This window comes from Lasioglossum baleicum, chromosome 4, assembly GCF_051020765.1.
Source record: "Lasioglossum baleicum chromosome 4, iyLasBale1, whole genome shotgun sequence".
Lineage (NCBI taxonomy): Eukaryota > Metazoa > Arthropoda > Insecta > Hymenoptera > Halictidae > Lasioglossum > Lasioglossum baleicum.
In genome coordinates, this window is record NC_134932.1 from 634171 (window position 1) to 660931 (window position 26761).

Genomic DNA, 26761 nt, shown 5'->3' on the forward strand with positions numbered 1-26761 from the left:
AAAAAATGTTTTTGGTTAAACTTTTCATTAAAACTCGAAGCAATAAGTATTTACCGAACAAAACGATTATAGATGCGGGATTCGATTCGGGGCCAGAAGATTCCCAGCCGTATATATGTACTTGTTTTGTTAACGGCTACCCAACCTCTAAAAAATTATTAAAAAATTAAGAACGTTTGCTTCAATAATATCCAAGTACTGAATTCTTATAAAACTGGAGTCTCTAACACTTCAATACAAAACATGCATTTTCTTGGAATTTTTGGAGGTTTTCAATTTTTTAAAACATGTTTCCGTAATCCGAAAAATCTGAAAAAATACACATTAATAATCAGGATGAGACACAACTAACGTAATAATATAAATGTGGTCAACTGAAGACTTTGATGTATGTATATACATAAAATCGGCAATTTTATGTTTTCCGATTTGTTTAAAAATCGATTTTGCAACCAAAAATTTTGAAAAAAATCTCAGTAGTGTATGCTATTCGGTAGAATATTCATGAATTTTTTCATAATTTTCTGTTGAACATGACGCGACTAAAAACAAATTTGGTTGGATACTTCTGACCATCTTTTCCGGCTATACCTTAAGAATCAACGAAAACATTATTTAAAAAATACAAAATATATTTCTTTTTACATCGTTAAAACCGATTTTTCAAAAAAAATTAGGCCTAATTTCTCTTCGATATCTCTTTTAGATCAAAAGTTATAGCAAAATGTGCGTCGCGCCGCGTGCTGTGCCCGAGATTCAAATGCGCGCCGTCTCCAGTTCCGACTTTTCGCCTCATGCTTCCGAAACTTCGGCAACGTGAAAATCGAAGGAACGCGTCGGCGTCGATCAGTCGAGCAGGTAGTCACACGGACATGGTAGAGGTACGTTTGTTGTGTAGCGCGCGTGCAATCGAACATGCACCAACACGGTCAAGCGCGGTCGACACCGCTCACGGATACGACGATACGTCAGGGAAGGGGAAACTGCCGTTCAGTTTTCAGCAGTTTTCAGTTATTCTCTCAACTCTCAACAGTTCTCAAGTTCTCGTTCGCTTAGCTCGGTCGTAATATCTGTGGTTGTCAGGAGGACGCCGCCGCATGTCACATTGTACTTTCACTTTCGAGATATTGTCGTTTAAAGTTTTGATCACTAATGCTTTGACAAGGACATTGGTTAAATTGTATTATTTTTTCGAGCCTTTTGAATTGATTTTCGTGACGTTTTTTCTGGTAAATACCTAATCCTACACTATAAAGTTCAATAAATGCATAAACTGAAATTTTTTGAAATTGTGACATGCAGCGTTTTTCTTGACACAATCACAGATATATTTACATAGCTTCGCTCTGTGGTTACACGTTACACTCGCGAGTGCGGTCTGCGTTGCGGCATTTGACTATTTGACTATTTATTAGATTGACTTGCTTGGATTATGTGATTACGTGGATTACTTGGATTCCGTGCACTACGTGGAAGGAAGGAAGAACGGAAGGTATTTGTACATATTTATATTGGTTGATCGGTTTCATTTTGCTCAAATGTCTCCCAGAATCTTCGCGTGAAAAAGCGTGAGAACGCTTGTCGGCACACCACGCGACAGTGCCATTTGCCATCACGTATGAGGTGCTACGGGGCGAGTATGTTCACTTCAATGTAGAGTCCAAAATAGTAAATTGTTTGTTTCTTTATCACTTTATCACTCTCTTTTCCTTATCATTATTATCATTTATCACTTTAAACAAATCCAACACAATTCAGCTTTGGCCCATTCAGATTAGAATTAGCTTAGCAATATTCTAAATCGGCAAAATGATGGCTTAAACCAATTCAGTAAGGCAAGTATTAGGTTGTCCTAAAAGTTTCTTCCGCATTGTGTTCCTTTAATGTAGCTAAATAAATACAAACAATACGATAATCTTTATGTTAATATTTTAGTACTTCTTAATATGAATTTGCATTATGTGCATGCATCGAAAAACAACTTTTGGGACAACCTAATATTTATTTAGCAATATTAAAGAAAGGCATTGCGGAAGGAACTTTTGGGACAACCTAATATTTAATCTTCTTCACTTGCTTCTCATCATCGAATTTTTTTATTTCTGGTAGTACATTCTTTTGTTTGTAGTTCAACTTTAATCGATTTTTTATAAATATCACTGCAATGTTTGAATCAGTTAGGTATATTAGTTGATGAAAAACGTCAGAAGACCTTTTGTAATTGTAGCACCAGAAATTAGAAAATTCGTTGAGATGAGCAATAAGCGAAGAAGATTAAATACTCACCTTTACTCACTGTGTAATTGAAAATCTAATTTACAGAACAGAGGATAAATATAATGTGCTATCCAGGGAAGGAGTAGAAGGAAGCTGCGGCAACCGGGGAAGAGGAAGACCTCTAATTTTTCGCGTGGTACGTATATCTAATTATGCCATTCAACACACATGCATATATTGTACATTACTGATTTTCTTTGTATTTTTTAGGTATCCCACCTATGCCAGAATGTGCTACGGGCCACAAGTTTCGGGAAGCAGAGGCAACAACGTGTAATAATCACAATATACAGGGTGTTCCGTTTAAATACGAACACCTAAATATCTCTTCAGGTTATTGTGATGCAAAAAATATTTGTTACGTAATGTGCATGGTGTCAATGGACCAAATATCTGGCACACCGTGCACATTACGTAACAAATATTTTTTGCATCACAATAACCTGAAGAGATATTTAGGTGTTCGTCCAATAATAAAGCATAGTAATAATAAAAAATTATAATATTTATTATATATATATATATATTCCTTGTGTCATTGTCCATGTGTCTTTACCAACTCCCTGCGGCATATTAAAAAATAAGAAAAAGTAAATTTTCTTTTCCCTTATATGACACTTTGTCTTTTTTTGCATGGGGACATTTTAATCTTAGCTTCCACCTCTTGCAATCGATGCAGAGAATTTTTATTTTGCACAGATTATTTTTTTTTTCGTTTTCTCTCCTTGCATGTGACTGAATATTCATTCAAAAATCAGTATTGTCGGTAAAAAGGAAAACTGCTACATATTTGTACAATAGAAATTTACTTTATCGATATCTGCCACATTAGTGCGATCTGCCCTTACCGACGGCGCTGCCCTGTATAACGGCATTCGCCGCATTAATCAGTGCGACCGTGCTGCCATCTTGCGGGGAAGCGGAATCCAGGATAGAGTGGCGTTCCAGTTGGACTGCAGAAAGCTGCATTCCCCGTGGGCTGCATCCAGACGGTTCCAGGTGGAGTCAACCTATGCGCGTTTTCGTCACACCCCGTGGAGTCCGTTGTGCTATCAGGGAGGGGTCGTGGGACCGAGCGAGAAAAGGTCCTTGACTGAGAATTTACGACTTCCCGTCCTTGACCGATTCTAGACTTCGACTGCCTATTTATGCGAAATTGGAGAAGCTCCTCCAAGAGTTACATGACTTTACCCAAATTCCTCGATTAGTCTCGCCCATCTGGTTTCGTCAAGGATCTCTGTGGAAACCTCTTGTTTCCCTACTTATTCTAAGCCTAAGCTATCGTGCCCGAATAAAGAATATATGTATATGAAATACGCGGCTTTGGCCTAAACATTATGCTTTATATTCAAATTTCCCTCTCAGCGCCATTAATCGAAGCTATATTACGGTAACGCTATCGTAACTATGTTCGCGTGATCAACGGGTCACGCTACAATAGTATATGGTACAGTGGTACAGCTATAAAGCCTTTTCACTTCTTATTTCGGCTAATTTCATGAATCTCGTATCTCCGTATTTTGTTTTTAATTGAACTATTGATAAATTTTTATATGTATGAAAAATTCGCCTATCATTCGCCCACATTCGCCTATTGGTATATTGCGCATGCGCAGTGAAAATTGGTGCTGAAATAAGGCTGAAGTTTCGTTTCTGCAGAGCAAACTCTTTTGCTCTTTGCTGCAGAGGTCCTCTGTGGTAGCCTAATAATTGTGAATCGCACGTGAGAAGATCTTTCAATTTCAAGAAAAATAATGGCTTTACACGTACCGAAGGCACCGGGCATAGCCCAAATGCTTAAAGATGGAGCCCGCGTAAGTTGAGAAAGTCGTCAGCGATATTTTACAATATACATATTATACTTTCGTAGCGTGTTGAATGGGCTGCTACAGGATTATGCTCTCTTCGAAATACAATGAACGTTGCCTTTTATAGGCATAATGCATTCATTTCATAGTATTTATGCCAATATTGAAAAAAAAGATATTCTACTATTGAATAAACAAAAAGTATTTAGATATTTATGTTTTCTTCCCTTGTCTTCCGGTTATGTTACCGGTTTATAGCCTATAAGTTGTCAGTGACGAAATACAATGACAAAAAGAAAAATTCGTAGATATTCGCGGATTATGGACACATAATCTTGTAATGCTAAATTATAACAATATTGATTAATTCAATAGTGGGTCTCTATTCAATTTTATTATTAACTATAGAGAGTTTTTATGTAGCATATCTTCTTTTTAATTTTGAAAAGCACAACATAACATGTAATAGTTTAATGTACTTTCTGTCTTTGTATTAGTATTTTTCAGGTCTAGAAGAAGCTGTGTACAGAAATATACAAGCTTGCAAATTATTTGCGCAAACTGTAAGAACCGCTTATGGACCTAATGGCATGAACAAAATGGTCATCGATCATATCGAGAAATTATTTGTTACTAATGATGCAGCCACAATTATTAGCGCATTGGAGGTTGAGCATCCAGCTGCAAAATTATTGGTTCTGGCATCAAAGATGCAAGAAGCAGAAGTTGGGGATGGTACAAATTTTGTTATAATCTTTGCTGGAGCACTCCTTGAAGCTGCAGAAGAAATGCTTCGTTTGGTAAGATGCTGCGATACTATATTATTATAATCGGTTTCATTTTATGAAATATTTTAAGATAATTTGTTTTACAATAGGGTATTAATATATCTGAAATAGTCGAAGGATACGAAGTTTCATTAAAGAAAGCATTGGAAATCTTGCCAACATTGGTTTGTCATGAAATAACAGATTTTAGAGACGAGGAGAAAGTAAAAGTTGGAATAAAGACAGCTATAATGAGTAAACAGTATGGAAACGAAGATGCTCTTGCTTCGCTTGTTACAAAAGCCTGTGTATCTATTTTACCAGAAAAAACTACTTTCAATGTAGACAACGTGCGTGTCTGCAAAATACTTGGCAGCGGTTTGTCTAGCTCTGAAGTAGTGCAGGGAATGATATTCAAACGGCAAGTAGAAGGAAACGTTATCAAAAAAGATAATGCGAAAATTGCTGTGTTCACATGCGCTGTGGATGTTATGCAAACCGAAACGAAGGGAACTGTATTGATAAAATCAGCGGATGAACTTATGAAATTTTCTCGAGGAGAGGAATCTTTGTTAGAAAGTCAAATAAAAGCAATCGCCGACAGTGGAGCTACCGTGGTAGTGTCCGGAGGAAAATTTGGCGACATGGCTCTACATTATATGGAAGTATACAACCTAATGGCTGTTCGAATACCTAGCAAATTTGACCTCAGAAGATTATGTAAGAGCGTCGGGGCCACCGCGCTTCCAAAATTGGTATATCATTTCATTCTACGCGTTTCTTTGTTTTACATATAACATGTATGTCTCTATAAATATTCTTCTATCAATTATCTTTCTCTCTCAAGGTACCACCATCGAAGGAAGAGCTAGGATTTGCAGATTCCGTTAACATTGACGAAATTGGAGATACCATTGTAGTAAAATTTACGTTAAATGGCAAGGAAAGTCGTATCAGTACTGTAATCATTCGCGGATCTACAGACAACTACATGGACGACATCGAACGGGCGATCGATGACGGTGTAAACACTTTCAAGGGAATAACGAGAGACGGAAGATTCCTTCCTGGTGCAGGAGCTACCGAGATTGAACTAGCATCGCAACTTACCACTTATGCGGATACTTTACCCGGTTTAGAACAGTATGCAGCACGTAGATTTGCAACCGCTTTAGAAGTATTCCCGAAAACGTTAGCAGAGAACAGCGGAAGTCATGCTTCTGAACTTTTGTCAAAACTTTATGCGGCGCATAAAGAAGGCAAGAAAAATAATGGTTTTGACATCAATGTACGTGTTTTTCAACAATTCTTTCCAAAATACTTTTATCATTTTACAATGCCGTGTGTTAATAAACAAATGTCCATTTTTAGGAGAAGGGTACAGAGCTTATTGATGCTGCCGAAGCTCAAATTTTGGATCTGTTCTTGACGAAACAATGGGGTTTGAAGTACGCCGTTGACGTTGCTTGCACTGTTCTTAAAGTCGATCACATTATAATGGCGAAACGTGCTGGAGGTCCAAAAGTACCGGGTGGCGGTATGCGCGACGATGACGAGTGATAATATATCTATATATAATACAATAATCTAAACTCGTACGCCTTACGTTTAACTTATAATGTTGCATTTAATTGGCTTTCAGTGCATTCAGCTTAAATTTTATGCGGACAAAGTATTTGTAAAAACGTTCATGCAATCGTTTTCGTTTTACATGTCTAATGTTATAACGCTTCACATTTTCTAATGAAAACACATACCAATTTATAAACTAAATTAAAATACACGTTGTTTTATACTTTCCTTAAAAAATAAATACATTCGATTCCGATATATTTAATAAAACTCACTAATTATATTGTACAATATATTATTTTCCTTTTACCAAAATATTATTCTTATTGTTAGTAGGAGAAAGATTTTCTAATGCAAATCTGTTTTGAATGTCTTAAAAAAAATTGAAAAAACGCGTAACAGGCGTAACGGAATTAAAAAGTGGTAACATTCTTTTGTTTCCTGCATCATTTATAATTTATAGCAGCACTTTGCACGATTGGAGCCCCTCAAACACTTACTTCCCCCACCAACCTCTCTTTCCCGCAAGCCCCACCCTACGTACTAGCAGAGAAGATACCTCTCTGTAAGTACGTGGTAAGTACGTATACTCTCCCAAGCAACCAAGCGGGTCGAAGCCACAAATGCGCGTGTGGGCTCGTAGTGTTCCCCTGGACACAATCTTGGCACATGATGTCGTTGCCACAATCCGGGATATCGTGCCCAGATTAACGATCGGGCCGTTGTAAGATGGCAGCACATAGCCGCACTAACTCTTCCTTTTTACTTATTTTGTACGCATTCGAGGCGGGAAAATTAAATGATAGATTTTATTTATTGTAGTATTTGTAGTAGTTTTCCTAGACTGCGGATCTTTATGCAAAATAAAAATTGTCTGCATCGATTGCAAGAGATAGAAACTAAATTGAATGTTACTTTTTTATGCAAAAAAAAAATTCTCGTCATATAAAAGCTACATTTATTTTATAATGCTCACATAAATATTCATTAGAAACGAATCAAATTTTATTTCATTTAAAAAGAAAGGCGTGACAATCTTATTTGTTAGCACAGCACAGTCGCACTAATGTGCCGAATGCCGTGAGTTATACAGCCCTAGTAGCATTTACGGTTGGCGTTTCGTTGGGCCTACGTTGGGGGTTTGCGTTGGGCAACCGTTAGAAATGTCGCTCTTTTTTGCAGTTGGGCCAACAGTCAGGGCCAACGTTGGGCCAACGTTCAGCCAACGTTGCGCCAGCGTCGGGCCAACGGTAATACCCAACGTAGGGCCAACGATCACGTCCAATGTCGGGCCAACGGTAATACCCAACGTAGGGCCAACGATCACGTCCAATGTCGGGCCAACGGTAATACCCAACGTAGGGCCAACGGTAATACCCAACGTAGGGCCAACGGTAATACCCAACGTAGGGCCTACATTACTATAATACGAAAAGCCAACAAAAGGATTCTTTCTGTAGGGTCAATTAATTATATACATATATATATGTGTATTATAAAAATATTTTATTTTTATATCTCACAATCAGTCATTTTGTGAGGTAACAATTTTTGCCTCACATATTATATTAATATATAAGTACTAACTTATTATGCACGCTAGCATATAACGGATTTCTTACATATATATGTACGAAATGTATACATATATTACATATTATAAAAGTAAGATTCCTTACATTACATATTATATTACGTACATAACACACATTGCACATTAGTAATATGACATTACATTCATATTACATACATAACACGTTGCACATTATTAATATGATATTACATTCATATTACACCTCTTCAATAGTTCTGATAATTACAACAGTTCCGCTTAAGATGGTGAAACAAGAATCGGATAACGACGTACTTAAAATACAACTGTTTTTCGCAGTTATAGATATTGGCGTAGCTGCATGGCTGATGATCCATCGAACACTTGTGCCTCAGTAAAATCTGAAAAATGACATAGAAATTAATCTTACAACAAGAAAAGCAAAAGGAAACAAAATTGTTAATTGCAATTGAATGCATGCATAAATTACACACATTCTTTAGAAAGTATCTACAATACGTGGTAACACGTATAATTAAGTATAGGTATAAATAATTGTTAAACTAAACCACTCATTACTAATTTAACAATATACTTACAAATATTTGGCGTAGCTGCATCCATATGGCTGCTGTTCTACCGAACGATGATGCTGAATTGAATTAAATTAATGGTGTTGAATTAAATTCCACCACTTTGTACATAATCAAAATTTTTTGTTAATGAAATGAAGTAAAACACGCGACACAAAGAACGACCACTTCGACAGTTCGACACAGCACAGAAGAATGAAATAGTGAAAATCGACAAATACCAAATGACGATCGACGCTACATATATCTTGAACGACGGGTATTCGTCGTTGGTCCTATGTTGGGTATTCGTCGTTGACCCAACGTTGGGTATTCGTCGGCAAACTGACGGTAATTTTTCTTCGTTGGCCTTATGTTGGGTATTCGTCGTTGGCCCTATGTTGGTTATTCTTCGTTGGCCCAACGTTGAGTATTCGTCGGCAAACTGACGGTAATTTTTCTTCGTTGGCCTTATGTTGGGTATTCGTCGTTGGCCCTATGTTGGTTATTCGTCGTTGGCCCAACGTTGGGTATTCGTCGGCAAACTGACGGTAATTTTTCTTCGTTGGCCTTATGTTGGGTATTCGTCGTTGGCCCTATGTTGGGTATTCGTCGTTGGCCCAACGTTGGGTATTCGTCGGCAAACTGACGGTAATTTTTCTTCGTTGGCCTTATGTTGGGTATTCGTCGTTGGCCCTATGTTGGTTATTCGTCGTTGGCCCAACGTTGGGTATTCGTCGGCAAACTGACGTAATTTTTCTTCGTTGGCCCTAGGTTGGGGATTTGTTGGCAAAACCACTAACCATGCCCCACCATTCCCCAACAAACTCCCAACCGTTGGCCACCGTTGGCCAACCGTAAATGCTACTAGGGAGGGCACTCTCTTCCTTTTTGTTATCTCTTCCTTATGTTACTTCTTCCCCCCTCGCCGTTCCATTATCTTTACAGTTACATTAAGAGTAAACCTACACATAAATCAATAAACTAGTAATACATTAATTATCCCCTAATACGTACAGTTACACGAATTAATATTCGGACGATCTAAAAAAGATGATAACTTTTTTAATATTGTACTATACGATTCGAACTTTTTTGGGGAGCTAGAGCAATTAGTTTACTACATCATGTGGAAAGAAATTTTTTCAAAAATTGCATTTGGTCGGAATTGCAGAGAAAATACTAAATCTTACATTTTACAACTTTTTCGTGCGGGCCTATATTGAAAATTTAAAAAGTACGTTTTCTAGGCCTGCGTAAATAATATGCACTGTGAAAGTTTCATCGAAATCGGTTGATGCGGGAAAAACACGACAGGCCTTGAAAGATGTAAGAATTCTTCGATATAGGCTGAAAATCTGCGATTTTTACCATTTTTAAACGTTTTAAACGTAGCTCATTGCAACGTTAACCGATTTTGACGAAATTTTCAAAATATGTTTAGTCGACACAGATCTACGAAGCGTATTTTTCAATTTTTCAATATGGGCCCACATAAAAAAGTTGTAAAATGCAACTCTTAGTATTTTTCCATACAATTCCGATCAATTGCAATTTTTGAAAAAATTTCTTTTCACATCCTGTAGTAAACTAATTGCTCTAGCTCCCCAAAAAGTTCAAATCGTTTAGTACAATATTAAAAAAGTTCTCGTCTGTTTTAGAACGTCCGAATATTAATTCGAGTAACTGCAGTTCCAGTATCTCCTTTTTCCAGGATTGCAAGGGTAAGATAACGTAAAATTAAATATACTTTATTTAAGATCTAACGATACTAAGCTAACCTAAACTAACTATATCGAAAAGAAAAGTCCACTCGGTACTAAGCTATTCTACGCTGTGCAGTTCGATCTGCTCGCATTGACTTCCAGAGCCACTATGCCTATTTAGCCATCGTCAAGGGCTCTCGTCGCCAGTCGTTCTTTTACTTCTCCCCCACGATCTATACCTGAGTCATAAACGTAACGGTTTTTTCCGCGAAGGTTTGGGACTGTTTGGGACTTAGACCATATATACCAATAGACCCGGCATAGGTATAGTATGTGTATAGGAAAACCGAGAGTACAGCTCGGAAAAGATAAAGGACGGTGTGACGTCACAAGATAAGTTTTAAGCAGTCTTAAGATAATTTCAAAATGGCTGAAACGGCAGACCGACGCCGACACTACGCCATCATACACTTGCTCCGTGTAAATTTTGTGTAGCAAGCTGGTAGCAATACATCGATGGCAAGAAATAGAAATTAAATTGAATGTTATTTCTTCCCTGAATGATTGTAATAGAGCAGAAATCATGTATTGACATTTTCAATTTTTCAACGAATTTGAATTTCATCTACTCAATTTTTTTGTAAATGCATAAAGATCCGTAGTCTAGCAATGCAATAACTAATCACAAGCGAGGTAAATGTAAATTGTGTAAAACTAGCAGTACTACCTTAAAATGTTGTAAATGTGATCAATTTATATGTAAAAAAACCATTTTGTAACCTGCATAATATGTCTTCAGAATCAAATATCGCGCGATTCCTAAAATAGTTAATATATATAATACTATTATTACTTTATATCTTAATAAAACATACAGAATAAACGTCTGTATCTCAAATACAGTTTATAATAGATAATTTCATGATACAATGTCAAATTCTTTGAAATTATCCTGTCCATTCTTCCTGCGTACTGGGTATGTGCATGTACATGGCGCACCCGGTGATCCCCCTCACCCCCCACATAAGCCAAGCGTAGGCACTGTCGATGAGCATATATATATGCTTATACATCTTTCGAGAACGTGACGTCACACCGTCTTCATCTTTTCCGAGGGCCAAATTATCTGCGCCGGGTCTATAGGTATATATGGTCTAAGGTTTGGGACTTGGGACCAGTGATGGTATATTCGTGGGCCGTGGGTCGTTCCCCTGAGTCACATTCAATTTAGTATCTATCTCTTGCAATCGATGCAGACAATTTTTATTTTGCATAAAGATCCGCAGTCTAGGAAAACTACTACAAATACTACAATAAATAAAATCTATCATTTAATTTTCCCGCCTCGAATGCGTACAAAATAAGTAAAAAGGAAGAGTTAGTGCGGCTATGTGCTGCCATCTTACAACGGCCCGATCGTTAATCTGGGCACGATGGGCACGATATCCCGGATTGTGGCAACGACATCATGTGCCAAGATTGTGTCCAGGGGAACACTACGAGCCCACACGCGCAGTTGTGGCCTGGACACAATCAAGGATTTTGGCTGTCTGGGTTACTATATATATGCATACTGAAAATTTCATCGAAATCGTGTTGCAATGATCGATCTACAAATGTTTAAAGATGATCACGTAAGGGCGAAATGCCCTGACAAGGCTGAAAATCTGCGTCCTTTAAATGTATGTATATGTATGCAATATATAAGTTATCGAAATGTGCAAAACGCATTTTTTAAATCATCGTTACAGGCTCAGATAAAAAAATTGAAAAAACATCATTTTTTGTATCGCGCTTCTGCGACGACCGACCGTTCGAATGGTGCAGAGTTCATTTCAAATAATTTTCATCCGCATTTTTAAATACGGGTCCATAAAGAGAACACTTGAGGCTATATCGTAATTTTTCTATTTCCCCTGCTATGAAAACATTGCATTTGTTTAAAAAAATTTCAAAATAAATGATGAAAAATAATTTTTTCACCGAAAAATTCATTTTCACGTTTGTAAAGTCAACAATTTGTAAAATTCGAAAAGTTCAATATGCATTCGTATATCAACATATTTAAATTTGAACAAAATCCGAAACAGTACTCTTAAAACGATTTCACGTGGAATGATTCAACTGCAGTCTACATGTAGACAGCGAGCAATATTGCATGAAAACGCGTTGCACCTATTTAGTAGTTTAACCTTCTGTAATCAATTTGAAAATTTTCCTCAGTCAGCACGGTGTACTGATTTCGGCTCCGTGGGGTTAAGAAAACAAGACAGTTCTTATCTAATATGTAGCTGTATGATAGAGTCTTACTGTACTCAAAAGAGATAAAGAAGCCTATATAACACACTATTTCTGCAAAATAATACAGTCTTTGCTGCATGCTGACGATTGTGAATCCAACTTTAAAAGAAAAGTATATAAACAAATATGAGTTTCAAATTTGCTAGCAATTTGTCTTTCATGTTCGTGGAGGCACCGTCTATCAAGGAAAGATACAAATTAGCAAAAGATGCTGGTTTTAAAGCTGTGGAAAGTGGTTTTCCTTTTAATTTTCCTGTTAAAGATATACTAGAGGCTAAAAGAACTGCTGGTGTCGAACAGATTCTCATAAACATTTATACAGGTATACACACGGATTATAGTTAATGTAACAGAAAGAAGATTCTATTAAAACAATTTTTATTATAATACAGGCGACGTACGTAAAGGAGAATTAGGATTTGCTGCAATTCCTGGAGAAGAAGAAAACTTTAAGAAGAGCATCGATACAACAATAGAATATGCAAAAGCATTGGATTGCAAAAAGTAACAAAATTTTATATACTAATCAACGATAAATATAAATTTTATTTTTCATTTAATTGTCAGAATTCATGTAATGTCTGGTAATGTGAGTCAACCAACATCTGCCAACGACGATGTCTATGAGAAAAATCTTTTATATGCTGTTGAGAAATTTCAAAAAGAAGGAATCACAGGTCTCATTGAACCTATCAGTAGTGTTGCTGCTCCAAATTATTACATGAATTGTTTTGAGAAAGGTAATTGAAGAAGAAGTCGCCTTCTCGCGATTCATATTTCTATACTATATGAATCAACCGTTTCATTTCTAATATGACAAATTTTGTTGTTCAGGTTTAAGCATAGTGAAAAAAATAAATAGCCCGAATTTGAAGTTGTTACTTGATATTTTCCATCTGCAGCAAATTTGTGGAAGCATTACGAAAAATATTAAGGAGTTAATGCCTTATATAGGTATACATTGATTCTAAAATAACTTGTATAGATACATTTATGTATTATAAATAACCAGATTGTTAATTTTATTTTCGTTTGTATGCAGGACACATACAAATTGCTCAAGTTCCAGACAGGCACGAGCCCGACACACCTGGAGAAATAGACTACAAATATGTACTTTCCGTTTTGGAAAAGGAAAGATACAATGGATACATTGGACTAGAATATCATCCAAAATCATCTTCGGCCGGAGGATTAAGTTGGATGCAGAAGTATGGTTACAAATTCTAACAACATTATTTCAGTACAAAATAATAGTTATTATATATTCTTTAATATTGCATAAGAAAAGAATAAAGAACATTTTACAAATGCAAAGTGCATTTCAAGATGCATAATATTTTTACAATTCAATTTTTATTATAAACATTATACATATATACATAGGAAAACAAAAAGCAAGTAAGCTTATTTTTATATTATACGTATATATATATATATATATTGTATATACATATATATTTGTTCTTATAACGATATACATATATTGTTCTTACGATATTAGGAAAAGAAATGTTTTATACTGATTAAAGTAATATTGTCGCATTAATTAGATTTTGTTTTTTGATTTATATACGAGACACAAAAACAATTCATAACGACAGTTTTAATACCCAAAACGAAGTTTTGTGAATACATGTTTTACTTGTTATTCAGTAAGCTTACATATATTTTGTTCTTCGTTCGATAACTGTATAATAAACAAATAAACATCAACTATTACATGTCGTACCATATGTAAGATTTATAAAACAGTTATTTCTACTTTTAGTCATTTTCAGAACAGAGACTATGTCATTAAGTTATAGAAAAAATGCGAAACGATACATTAGTACAAAAAATACAAGGCATTTAAAGAAAGTTGTTCTATCTTTGCAAACAAGCATGTTACACGTATCAGTCAAAAAATCGATACATTACAGTCGATTTTAAAATGTGCTATTGTTCTCCTTTCTACGCTTAACGCATGTATAATTGAAAATTTACAAAGTCGTACATTATATCTTGATAAAAATAATTGCAAGTTTTAAGTACTATTGGAAAATCATTTATTGAATTCTTGTTTTATGAAATCATTCGTGCAATGAAGGTATTAATAAGGCAGCTATAATAAAAAAATAGTTTCAAATAAAATATGATAATACATAAATTTACTCCAATATACGCGAAATAGGAAATATAAAACAATTCTATCCGGTTCTTTAGTATTTTGACAATTGTCAATACAACTCTCAATCGCTTTCCGATAGCCAACAATAGTTCTATGCATTACTATTCACTATTCAATATGCATTGAAGTCTTAACTGTATACTATACATGTTTATAACATTCACGGCAGTAATTTCTTTCAAGTACAATTTACATTTATCATCACATCAATTTCTCATTTTTTACATTTTATTGATAAATAATTTTTGAATAGCAACTTACTTACTTAGCATTTAAAAACAAAATCATTGTAATATTGCTGGAAATTTTACTATTGACAAGGTAGAACGTTCGTGGCGAGAAATCTAATCAAGTTCGTTTGCATGTTAATTGCTGTAACAATGTTTGTTGTTACTGTACGTAGATATTTATATAGAATATTATGAATAAGACTATCAACTCTGAATTCAGTAGTACCATTCACACTCTTTGCATGAACCTTTTGCAGTCATACATTAAATCTTTTTGCCAAAACTGAAACTAGAAGTAGCGACTGAATCAACAGACACACAGTAATATTAAAGGTAATATTAAAGCTTGTAAGCTGTGAGCTAGGACAGCTAGGTGAATCGCTTGGGTTACTTGACAAAATTGTTTTGTTTATACATATATAATAGAATAGTCAGATACAAGAGATATTACGATAACTGCAAAAGATTTATGTAGAGCTTTTAAAACTTAAGTCAATTTCTGTTAATCAACAACAAGAGTTGTTTGTAATAAAGACGAAGAAATTTTAATTGCTGTATCAAACAACTTCGATTGTATCCACCAGTGGTTGATTTGCATCTGCAGCAAAACCTATTACAGCAGTGCTGTAAAATATTTTAAATGCATTTAATCAAACCGAAGGCTACAGATTGGAAAAGTTTCAGACATTATTAGATTAGTGATTGTGGTTGTACCGATAACCAAGCATATACTGATAATATTTGCATTTCGCTTATATAGAAAACAAATTTAGCGTTAAATGTTAGTGTTATTAAAGCTGTACGAATAGAAAGACATGCGGCAATACAAAACTTAATCTTATTATTATGAGTATATGATTTTTAAGGATTCTTGTAAACGAATTCAGGTAAGTTTGTGTTTGTACCTTCTATTTCCAATACATTTTTTACAAAGAATACATATGGAAGTGATATCTTTAACTAATGTGTATCAAAGTCACTTAAAAAGAAAAAATAATAAGTGTGGAAACGTTTTCGAGTACCATGTTAATGATAAGATAAAGTGTATTTCGAGATCACTATTCCAAGTATGAAAATTGTAGAAAACAGTTATGTCTAAAAGATAAATAAAATTTACAAGAAATATCGATTAAACTTTGATTAAAAGAGAAAGAAGTTTAGTATGATTTGTGTGGAAAAATATAATCAAAATTACGCAATCGACAAAAATTGAATGCTATCAAAATCTTTGGTAACAGGTAACAGTATCTACAGTAGCGGACAAAAGTTTACGACCGCTCTAAAGAAGACTATAACTTTTTAAATATTGTACTATACGATTTGAACTTTTTTGGGAAGCTAGAGCAATTAGTTTACTAAAGGACGTAAAAGGAATTTTTACAAAAATTGCAATTGATAGGAAAAGTTGAATTTGTAGTATTTTTTCAACAATTCCGATTAATTGCAATTTTTGATTAATTTTTTTTCACATCCTTTAGTAAACTAATTGCTCTAGCTTCCCAAAAAAGTTCAAATCGTATAGTACAATATTAAAAAAGTTATCGTCTTCTGTAGAGCGGTCTTAAACTTTCGTCCGCTACTGTACATATGTACGTACTTCTTAAATAGAAACATATGATAAGTGTAATGCATAAATATGCATTAAACCTTTACATTATTCATTATATTTTAATCTTATATGCATAATAGAACATGCGCGCTACAAAAATCATAGCAAATCAAAATCATGCCCAGCATTCAACTCTAAAAATCAAAAATGAAAGACATATTATATATGCTATATTCGTATTCTATAGAAAAAAGTTATTCATGTTCTATAAGTAGATAAGCTTTCCAATGTTATCAATTTATTCTTTTTTTTTATAAATTACAGTTTTATGGCATTAGACAAGGGCATTTGATGTCTATCATGTACAATATTTACTGCGTATCCTGGACATTGGGAGGTATGTAAGTGAGAAATGTAATAGCATTTATTAATAAATAATTCGTACAATCTTTGTAGAATTCATTAGGCATAATCCTCTTACGTTTACGTTAAGTATTGTAAAAATGTACATTCTTTATTAAACATTAATCTACTTTTAAACAAGTAATCAGTTTCAAATATACCGTATTCTTCAGTTTTCTTTAGTTTTTGTAATGGAAATTGTATTATCATATTGTATATGTACTTACGTAATACGAAAGTTCATAGTATAGTATACCATTCAACTATTAATATTCATATATATATATAATCAAAGTATAATATTTCACGCTGTTAAAAAAGTACAATTATTAAAATAATTAGCCAATCCTTAAAACCTCAATGTGTTATATACTTATGGTACAAAAAATAATAAACCTACTTTTTCCTTACATTTTCCCCAAAAAAATGGAGTCGCTGTCGCCTGTTGCAAAAATGGCTACCCTCACTACCGCACTGCAGCCACCGCGGCATGCGGCATGCCGACTCGTACAAGCAAGAAGAGGGGAATATGGGCTCGCATGAGAGCAACGAAATCGTACTAATTGTAAGGCCGTTATTAGACTAGGCCCAGTGATGCCGAAATCGTGGTACTGTGGTACTAAGCCGTGGTACGAGACCCCCCCACTATGACCTACCGTTGCCCCTACTGGTCTTCTCCAACTCGCTCGCGCGCTACACTCACCAACGTACCTCTCCTATCCGATAGGCATCACTGCACAGTACCACGATTTCGGCATCACTGACTAGGCCACTGGTGGCAGTCAGTGATGCCGAAATCGTGGTACTGTGGTACTAAGCCGTGGTACGAGACCCCCCCACTATGACCTACCGTTGCCCCTACTGGCCTTCTCCAACTCGCTCGCGCGCTACACTCACCAACGTACCTCTCCTAGGATATGAGAGGTACGTTGGTGAGTGTAGCGCGCGAGCGAGTTGGAGAAGGCCAGTAGGGGCAACGGTAGGTCATAGTGGGGGGGTCTCGTACCACGGCTTAGTACCACAGTACCACGATTTCGGCATCACTGGTGGCAGTGATGCCAAGGCTGTGGTACTGTGGTACTAAACCATACCCCCACCATAGCCTACTATTGCCCCTACGTATCCTTTCCAACACGCCCGCGCGCTACAGTCACCAGCGTACCTCTATGGATACAATAGAGGTACGCTGGTGAGTGTAGCGCGCGGGCGCGTTGGAAAACAACGTAGGGGCAATAGTAGGCTATGGTGGGGGTATGGTTTAGTACAGGGATGGGCACGGGTGGGGCCCCTCAAACGCCTGCTTCTCCCACCAAACTCTCTTCCATGCAACGCGCGCCTTCGTCGCATAGGCCGCGATGCGCGAACCCTTCGCCAGACATGCGCACTGCTCGCTACGGGCGAAGCGCGTTCTTTCTCCATGGTAACGGTGGAGCTGGTGGGAGGCAGTGGGCGCTGTGGTGTGGACAGTCTTGCCTCAATTGAGGCAAGAATGCCCATCCCTGGTGTAGTACCACAGCCACAGCCTTGGCATCAATGACTGGTGGCGCAACTCGGTTGCGCCACCAGTGGCTCAGCACGTCGTGGGGCATTGAAACAAATGTAACCTATTAGACTACGGTAACTGGTGGAGCCCCCAAAAATAGTTGCCGATCTGGTGGACGGCATCGGCAACCGGCCGGGCAACATTTGGTGGCGCCGCCACCAGCCGGGGTATTGATTTGAATGTAGCCTATTAGACAAAGCCACCAACACGGTGCATTCTACAGATGTGCCGACTTAGCATCTCTGTAATGCTGAAATTTGGAGGCAGATGAGTCGTAATTCTCTGGCCGCCGCCAGACGGCGCATGGTTCCCCAGGTACCGTACGTGTGCGAATGAGTGTGATTGTGTGTATTCAGCAGCGCAATCTCATTCAATCTCATTCGCACATGTACAGTACCTGGGACCATGCGCCGTCTGGCGGCGGCCAGAGAATTACGACTCATCTGCCTCAGTTTTTTTAGGGAAGACGGCACACCTGTATAAGGGGGCCGTCTCCTAGCAGATGACGGTCGCGCGTGAACACTCACACACCGCTAGACCACGTATACGTACGCGAGAATTGCTAGGATCAGGGAAATGTGTTCTGATTTCTCGATAATGCAAAGACGGGGGTTTTTATTAGTCAAAATCGCTAGATAAAAGATCAATCTAGCGCGCTGTTTGCTTCAAAAGTCGTTCTTTTACGTTTCCGAGCAATGATTTTGCAATATTCGGCTGCATGTTGCCCGTCAGATGGCGCTGCAGTCACGCCGGCGTACTAGCCTCTCCGACGGGCAACATGCAGCCGAATATTGCAAAATCATTGCTCGGAAACGTAAAAGAACGACTTTTGAAGCAAACAGCGCGCTAGATTGATCTTTTATCTAGCGATTTTGACTAATAAAAACCCCCGTCTTTGCACTATCGAGAAATCAGAACACATTTCCCTGATCCTAGCAATTCTCGCGTACGTATACGTGGTCTAGCGGTGTGTGAGTGTACTCTAGCAGTGTGTGAGTGTTCACGCGCGACCGTCATCTGCTAGGAGACGGCCCCCATAATGCACCGTGGCCACCAAGTTGTGCCACCAGCATCGCGAAAACATGAACAATTGACGTTCAAATTACCACCACATTTATCGTAAAATAAATAAGAGCACGACACAGCGTTACATCGACAGCGGGAATGAACGCTTGGTGGTACCACCAGTTACCGATTCATAAAAACTCTTCAATTCGGTGGCGCCACCAAGTTGCCCACCAGTGGCCTAGTCTAGGGGTCGGCAACCTTTTGAGTCTGAAGAGTCAAAAATTACAATTTACAAAATTTCAAAGTTTTTAAAGAGTCACAAAATTTTTTCTTGCCAACAATAAATAGTACTCTCATAAATAAAGTTTTTTGATAAAAAAAACTAATCTATTTATTCATAAGAAAAAATATCTGTTTATTCATATATAAGTAGTGTTTTTCACAACAAATTAGATAATATATATGTATATTGTATATATGTGTACATATACATAACTTTGAGAAGATAATTCACTTCTAACTCTTTTACTTGAAACAACAAACTATACGTCACAGCCAAAGCACTGGTGAAGACGCCAAATTGTCTTGCGTCGAAAGCGAATTAAAACCTACATAGAAACATCCGAAGACGGCGTCATTCGAGAGCTTCCGACGGACTGACGACATTGTCGACTCGTGTCACGGGGGAGGGGTGCGGTGAAAAGCGAGTACATGTGGCTGAGAGATAGAATCGGTGCCTAATCCTCGTTAATCAGTTCAGAACGATTTTTAAATGTTTTTTTTTATAAAATAAATAATATTTGCGTATGGAACTAAAGAGCCGCAGCTTCACATCCAAAGAGCCGCAGGTTGCCGACCCCTGGCCTAGTCTAATAACGGCCTAAGGCTCACTACACACAGGGTCGGCCATCTGGGGGGGGGGGGGGGGTGCGGCGGATGCTATGTACCGGGGCCCCGCGATTGAGAGGGCCCCAACACGATCAAGAACTAAAATAATCTAATTTTTCTGAAGTAATTAATGTATTAGCAAAAACAAAATCACGCATTAAATGAACATGCATTAGTAATATACAGGGTGAGTTCTGTTTCTGAAGAAACAGAACACCTAAATATCTACGTTATTTTTCGTTAGAGTTATTTAAATTGAAATATCTCCTGAACTACTAACTTTTCGACATACATGGGTTAGTACTTTTTTTATAACGAATGTCCTGCTGCATCGTTTGATGTATTAAAAAATACCTCAGTCCATTTAGAAAAATATCAATGACCTTGAAATCTTGTAAAGAAATGACCTTGAAAATTTTTTCCCTTACACCGTTACATGTAGCTCTTCAAACAGTGTAACTTTGTCCGAAGAAGTTTTTTTGTACAACGAAAAGTAACGGAGATATTTAGGTGTTCTGTTTCTTCGGACTCACCCTGTATGTTCGTGTTTGTAAATTTTTTTTACTTTACAAAAAATTTGGGGCCCCAAATGGTTTCTTGCACCCAGGCCCCTTTATAGAGAAGGCCGGCCCTGACTACACACATCCGTTTTTGTAACGTGCGACGACCGTGCGGTACTGAAATTGCGGTCTGAAATATGTACTATGGATTCAAAATTAGGCGCTGCATATTTGTTTGAAAGAACCGTAGTTGCGGCGTCACACGTTATAAAAACCGCATATGCGATCGTCAGTACATTGTCGAAGATCAGTCGATGTACACGTCCGTTATTCTGCCGCACGGTCACCGCACGACCGCACATTAGAAAAACGGATGTGTGTAGCGGGCCTAAGACGAGCGGAGCGCGATAATGAGGGTAGCCAATCGTTGCGACAGCGACTTGCGAAGCGCTGCTAGTTGCTCAGACCTGCTGTATATGTATATGTAATATGAAAACCATTAGCGAAAATGAGCACTAACTGTTGTTTCATAGAGAAATGATAACTTATATTGAACTTATTGAGGAAAAGAAAGATGATGTAGGTAACATATAAGCTCATGTGAATGTGTAGAAGTATTCGCAGGACCGAACCTATAATCTTTCATGAATACATAATATAGAATAGACTATAGACAGAGTAACTGCAGCTAAATAAGCTTTGTATCAGGAATACTGTGGCATGTACTTGGACATTGTATGTAGACTAATCGCACAGCCTCGATAAAGGGATTCAGACTACACAATACCTGCTTGCGACCCATAGGGAGGTGGAGAGTCAAGCTCGGTCTCATCACCCCACTGTTGGGTAGTATGTCCCAACAGAGTATGTGTGTCTTCATTGCACAGCCGTTCAGGAAAGTTTACCCCATCGCCAAAACTGTAACCCACACCCTACCTTCTACTTGATGTTATCCCACATGTACTCAGAGGTAGCGTAACTACTTGTTTTCGCACTTGTAGCACACACTTGAACACATTATCAAAGAATTTCAACTAGAAACTAAAGTCCTCGAATATAAACAATCCTTCTTGTGAAATGATCGTTTATGCCAATTTTACAAGTGGCTATGCGGCTAATTCAAAATAGTTACGTCACTTCTAACAATTTATCATTTATCAGTCTGTAAGAACCAGATGCACAATACCTCTTAAAATTGTAAGAAACATGTAATCGTAATTGTACAATGCTCAATATGATGCATCTACCTAAAAAAGGAGAGACCACGTGCACTGTTTAAATACTAATGTTATTAATTTTTCTAATTTCAAATGAAGCTGATACCTATATTTTAACGCTTATCCGCAGATTAATCGTACGTAAATAGAACATTTCATTTCATTACGTATGAAACGATAAATGTCGCAAACGTGAAATATACGTGTCGAATACTGTACTGAATACTGTACAGAATCGAAACAGGAATAAGTATAACAGTATCATTGAATGTAACGTGGGGATTATACATATAATATCATGATATGTATGTAGTTCGAAAACATATTTTAATAAATAAGAAAGCGCATATCAATAAACAACAGACATATCGATAAGAGGCTTAAACCGAACGGATAGATATAGAGTGATAACTTGGTTAGATTTATATTATCGCAAATAAAGATATGAATGTTAGTAATAATAGAGTTAACTTTACAAGTATAATAACTACTCTTTACGATATCGCTATGTATTAGGAAAGAAATGATGGCACAACAGAAACGAACAGTCGCATGCATTTAGGAAGCAACGTGTATGCAATGGATCTTCATTACTTTGGAACTCTGTGTATAAGTACAAAATTAACAGGAAATGAAAATCTTTGGAACGAATGATGATATTCTTCTACAAATTAAACGTATGACGTATGAATCTGAGAAAAAGAAATAAAAATATGAAGAAAATGTTTCGTTTCAAATAAATATGAACAACGGTAGTTTATATTACCGTACGGTTCCGTGTACGTTTAACAACTATGAACTGCCTTTCAATCAACGATACTAATGAGTTCCATAGTAAAGTTGCAACTATTAACTTGAGATTTTATGCTTCTATAATGCTGACCTGTTTTGAGTACTGCCCATGGAGTCGTAAGTATTGGGTGGGCCTTGATGTTGCGCGCGTACTGCATACGTGACACCATTTCCAAGACTAGAACACATTCAACGCACCCATCGCGATTTAACTAATTCGTACAATTACTGTTAAACATAGTAATGCAGCATATAATATCAATGAAAATATTGACAAAATAAATATTTGAAACCCTTAAAATACTCGATACGTATTGTTAGTACTTTACTCATTTTTTCTTCCTAGCTTGACATTAAACGAAACAAAACATTAATTTATATAATTTTGATTTTGAAGGCAGTTTATAAATCTTTATATATTTTACAGAATATCATATGACATTGCTTTAACATTCAACTTTGCCATTTTCTTCATTTTCTATCTCATCGGTGAAATGATAACTTATTTGTAACGTCATACTACCCGTCTACCTGAATCAGTGCATACATGATATCGAAAAAAGAAAAATAAAATATGATAAGTGACACTACAGGCTATTCAGCATACATATTAGTATCTTTGTAAGACTTCCCATTTTCTGGACATAATCATATTTAGTATTAGAAAATTCGAACTAGGTCTGCAACACACGATATCTAACATTTATCTTAAAGTATTGAAAATACGTAAAAAGTTGTGTACTGTATAATATACATATACAAATTACATAGTACAAGAAGACAAATTGTCATATGTAACATATTGTGCAAATGGTTCACAGTTTAATTAAAAAAATTTAATAAATATAATCCTAATGAAAACACTGTGTTAAGAAATATGGCATTCAATATCACATTCAAAGAACATACCTAGTAAAAACAGGAAGGAACCACAGTTTAGGTTTATCACCAAACACTTCTTGAAAATTTTTGTATTTTCCAAGACTGAACCCATTCTTGTCCTTTCCTGTGCGGAACATAGGTGGAGTAAATGCCTCTGTAAATATATCATAAGTAGCATAGGGTAAACTCTGTTGAGGATTATAGAATGCAAAAATTATATTTTCTATTTAAACATGTTTAGTTACCTAATGTTGACCTATTACGTAAAACCAGATAACAATGGTACAGAAAAAGAGAATTTAGGGTAACTGTGAACATCAATGCCACAAAGAATAACAAGAAAAGATGAAATCTACTCATTCCTTCCATTTCTCCCTGCAGAAGAAGTATTTCTATTATTATGGGAACAAACTACCAAGTCAAAATACATTACAAACTTATTGTTAGACTTAGGATGTCTGGTTAAAAGCTTATGTTGTACTTACTCTGCAAAAGAGTATAATATACTGTATAGATGTAGCGGTAATGAATAAAGAGTAAAGTAGAGCGTATGCCAGAAACAGCATGAAAAACTTGTAGTTGTGAAAGCCTATACAGTTGTTTACCCATGGACAGTGGTGATCCATTTTTAAAACGCATGTTCTACATACGTTACAATGGTGTGCACGATCAGGCTTAATCAACTGACATTTCTCGCAGAAACGTATTACTAAAAATATAATATACAGTATATAGGACGAATCTCAGTGAAGATATACGTATATATATATATATGAATACTCGTGTAAAACCATACCTCCTTTAATTGTAAGATTCGTAACTGGAAGATCTTGTGCAAATCTTTCTAAAATTTGCCTGTGTGCTTCTTCGGTTTCAGCTTGTTGAAATTTTTCCATTTCTACATCCGGTATCCTAAACTATATAGAAAATGATATTACAGAAAGATTTAGATTTCAAAAGCTGCTACAGAATTGTAATGTTACCTTATCCGGTACTGCTATTTGATCTGTAAATACGGTTTGCCAGTAAGACCACAAAAACATTAGAAATACGGCATGATAGAAAATTAGGTAAAAGGCTGCCAACAAACAAGCGTAACACATAATTTAAGTAAGTCATCCTAAGTAAACAGCTTTTCATTCTCAACAGTATTATTATTTGTTTGTACTAACAAAAAGTTACATACCTTTCTGAACATAATTATCTATTGTATCTAAAAGAAGATGAACATAATTAATAGCGATATATAACATGAATAATATAAAATAATGTATAATATATATATATCCAGTCAGCCAGGCCTGCCTCTAGCAGAAATCAAGCCCAGCCTGGCGAGCAGGTAGCGGACATTATACTGGCCGAACGTCGCTCAAAGCTACTCGAAGCATAGGATGTTTGATTTTGGACAGATATCTACACATGCATATGCCAGCCAGAGAGCGCATGGCCGGTCGGTTCTGAATTTTGCTTGGCCCAGCCCCGGCAGAAGCTGCTAGGGCACAATGCTGGCCGTTTGGTCCTGGATTCTGCCCGGCACAAGCTGCGAAGCTTGCGTGCGTAGATGCCTATCCAAAATCAAGCACGTTTGCTTACTGGGTATATATATATATAATTATCTGCATCGACATATAAAATATCTAAAAAGAGTTGAGTAAAGAAAAGACATATTACTATGTTTAGAAATGATTCCTAATCCAATAAAATCAAATTAATCTGATTTTCCTCATTCGCTAAACACTTTTTATTTTGCTCAGTAATACCAAGAAGACACTTTTCTAACGTTTATTCTCTTCTGCAATAGGTTGAAAATCCAAATAAAAATCACTTTCAACAAAGTTAATCATTCCTTTTTTACGGTGTACGAATTGGAAGATTCGTATTTTTCTGTCAGAAAGTTTTGTTTATTGAATATATGTGTACTTGATAGTCTATGTACAAATATGGATATGAGTCTAATCAGTTTCATTTGCAATTGATAAACCACTAGAATACGTAACAGGTGTCGAATAATGTGATATTTATTCTATTGAAGGAAGATTCTATTTCTATATATTGTACCGTTCACTCTGAGTGAGTCTGAACTTTTCTTTTCGAGCATCGATTCTTTCTACTATTCGTTGTAAACAAAGAACAAAGGACAACATAAATTAATTGAAAAGCACGGTCAGTTTTGTTATAAAAAGAAAAAAGGAAATTGAATAATCACAGTGAATATTATCACAGTCAAATATTGTGGAAAACGTGAAAAATCGACGGATAATGCTTACAGAAACATAATCCCACCACATAAGCGTAATACGACCACACGATAACCGTCAAAATGAAAATAACTGGTATCCAGGTGACGGTCTTCATAAACCACCAACACGGTCCGTCTTGCTTTCCCATGCTGTCAACCGTTTTGCAGATATGCATTTGTGCACAAGATTATTCCCAGTTTACTTATACATTATTCTTTTCATAATCAAAACGGAGCACTGTCGCGGACACCTTGCACGAAACGCATACATGTAATCCAACATCCCATCGGAACACAAGCCATTGCCATTGTAGAATATTGTATCAGAGAGAGAGGATATGAGAGTGCTCACGCCCGGGTTTTCGTTGCCACCGGTTTAGTGCTGCCCCCTCTAAAAATCTTAGCCTGGATCAGCTCCTACACCCACGGTAGAGCGGATTTCCCCCTCCCACTTTTAGCCTGGATCAGCACCTAAACCCACGGTCACCGACGAGATACTATCACCGACGAGATATAAGGATAGACCTATCACCCAATGTATTTTGGTGGCCATCTTTGCTGAGGCCACATGGCCTCTTTTTCTTGTCATTTCCTGTATTACCAACTCGGTTTTGGAGCCCCAGGCAGGATCTCGACGGGGCTGCTGACAGCTAAAATAGGCTGACAGCACGAATGGGATATAGGAATCATATTCCTATATCCCATTTGTGCTGACAGCTTTCTTACAATTAGTGGTAGCACAGACGAATTGTATTGACTGACTCGACTCGTTTCGTTTACTTTTTC

The 26761-nt window shown here is 36.7% G+C and overlaps 3 protein-coding genes and 1 long non-coding RNA gene across 10 annotated transcripts; 3 read left to right on the forward strand and 1 right to left on the reverse strand.

The window, feature by feature from the left end:
- Window positions 1–878: 878 nt before the first annotated feature.
- Window positions 879–2889, forward strand: LOC143207659 (uncharacterized). Its single transcript, XR_013008713.1, has 3 exons — window positions 879–1492; window positions 2323–2413; window positions 2488–2889. It is a non-coding gene; the product is annotated as an uncharacterized LOC143207659 (long non-coding RNA).
- Window positions 2890–3898: 1009 nt separating this feature from the next.
- Cct8 (chaperonin containing TCP1 subunit 8) lies at window positions 3899–6715 on the forward strand. The gene is made up of 5 exons (XM_076421322.1): window positions 3899–4091; window positions 4583–4885; window positions 4963–5607; window positions 5700–6140; window positions 6224–6715. The coding sequence occupies exons 1-5, from the start codon at window positions 4032–4034 to the stop codon at window positions 6410–6412; spliced, it is 1638 nt and encodes a 545-aa protein (XP_076277437.1). The 5' UTR covers window positions 3899–4031; the 3' UTR covers window positions 6413–6715.
- A 5080-nt stretch (window positions 6716–11795) lies between these two features.
- Gip (hydroxypyruvate isomerase-like protein Gip) lies at window positions 11796–14096 on the forward strand. 2 transcript variants are annotated; one of them, XM_076421328.1, is made up of 6 exons: window positions 11796–11936; window positions 12727–12877; window positions 12948–13059; window positions 13123–13295; window positions 13390–13509; window positions 13598–14096. In XM_076421328.1, exons 1-6 carry the CDS (start codon window positions 11856–11858, stop codon window positions 13783–13785), a joined length of 825 nt encoding a protein of 274 aa, XP_076277443.1. In that variant the 5' UTR covers window positions 11796–11855; the 3' UTR covers window positions 13786–14096. The 2 variants fall into 2 exon arrangements, with proteins under 2 accessions (XP_076277443.1, XP_076277444.1); XM_076421329.1 differs by lacking the exon at window positions 11796–11936 and having other exon boundaries at window positions 12682–12877.
- LOC143207657 (palmitoyltransferase ZDHHC2) lies at window positions 13893–26351 on the reverse strand. Of its 6 annotated transcripts, none has more exons than XR_013008711.1 (10): window positions 26004–26349; window positions 24923–24949; window positions 24720–24814; window positions 24533–24653; window positions 24222–24445; window positions 23982–24111; window positions 23764–23890; window positions 22946–23032; window positions 21633–21777; window positions 13893–15579 (listed from the first exon to the last, which is right to left on the reverse strand). XR_013008711.1 is itself a non-coding variant. In XM_076421323.1 (10 exons), exons 1-10 carry the CDS (start codon window positions 26149–26151, stop codon window positions 15569–15571), a joined length of 1101 nt encoding a protein of 366 aa, XP_076277438.1. In that variant the 5' UTR covers window positions 26152–26351; the 3' UTR covers window positions 13893–15568. The 6 variants fall into 6 exon arrangements, 4 of the variants coding, with proteins under 4 accessions (XP_076277438.1, XP_076277441.1, XP_076277440.1 ...); XM_076421323.1 differs by having other exon boundaries at window positions 21633–21763; window positions 26004–26351; XR_013008712.1 differs by lacking the exon at window positions 22946–23032.
- Window positions 26352–26761: the final 410 nt, after the last annotated feature.

What these genes read in the sequence shown, in the direction of transcription:
- Gip (XM_076421328.1), top strand. Translation starts at nt 11,856, where the DNA reads ATGATCGATCTACAAATGTTTAAAGATGATCACGTAAGGGCGAAATGC. An exon ending in TCTCATAAACATTTATACAG is followed by an intron (nt 12,878 to 12,947) that starts GTATACACACGG and finishes ATTATAATACAG; the next exon opens with GCGACGTACGTAAAGGAGAA. An exon ending in CATGAATTGTTTTGAGAAAG is followed by an intron (nt 13,296 to 13,389) that starts GTAATTGAAGAA and finishes TTTGTTGTTCAG; the next exon opens with GTTTAAGCATAGTGAAAAAA.
- LOC143207657 (XM_076421323.1), bottom strand. Translation starts at nt 26,151, where the DNA reads ATGCATATCTGCAAAACGGTTGACAGCATGGGAAAGCAAGACGGACCG. An exon ending in TGTGGTGGGATTATGTTTCT is followed by an intron (nt 24,950 to 26,003) that starts GTAAGCATTATC and finishes ATCTTCTTTTAG; the next exon opens with ATACAATAGATAATTATGTT. An exon ending in GAATCTTACAATTAAAGGAG is followed by an intron (nt 24,446 to 24,532) that starts GTATGGTTTTAC and finishes TTATATTTTTAG; the next exon opens with TAATACGTTTCTGCGAGAAA.
- Cct8 (XM_076421322.1), top strand. Translation starts at nt 4,032, where the DNA reads ATGGCTTTACACGTACCGAAGGCACCGGGCATAGCCCAAATGCTTAAA. An exon ending in CAGAAGAAATGCTTCGTTTG is followed by an intron (nt 4,886 to 4,962) that starts GTAAGATGCTGC and finishes GTTTTACAATAG; the next exon opens with GGTATTAATATATCTGAAAT. An exon ending in CCACCGCGCTTCCAAAATTG is followed by an intron (nt 5,608 to 5,699) that starts GTATATCATTTC and finishes TTCTCTCTCAAG; the next exon opens with GTACCACCATCGAAGGAAGA.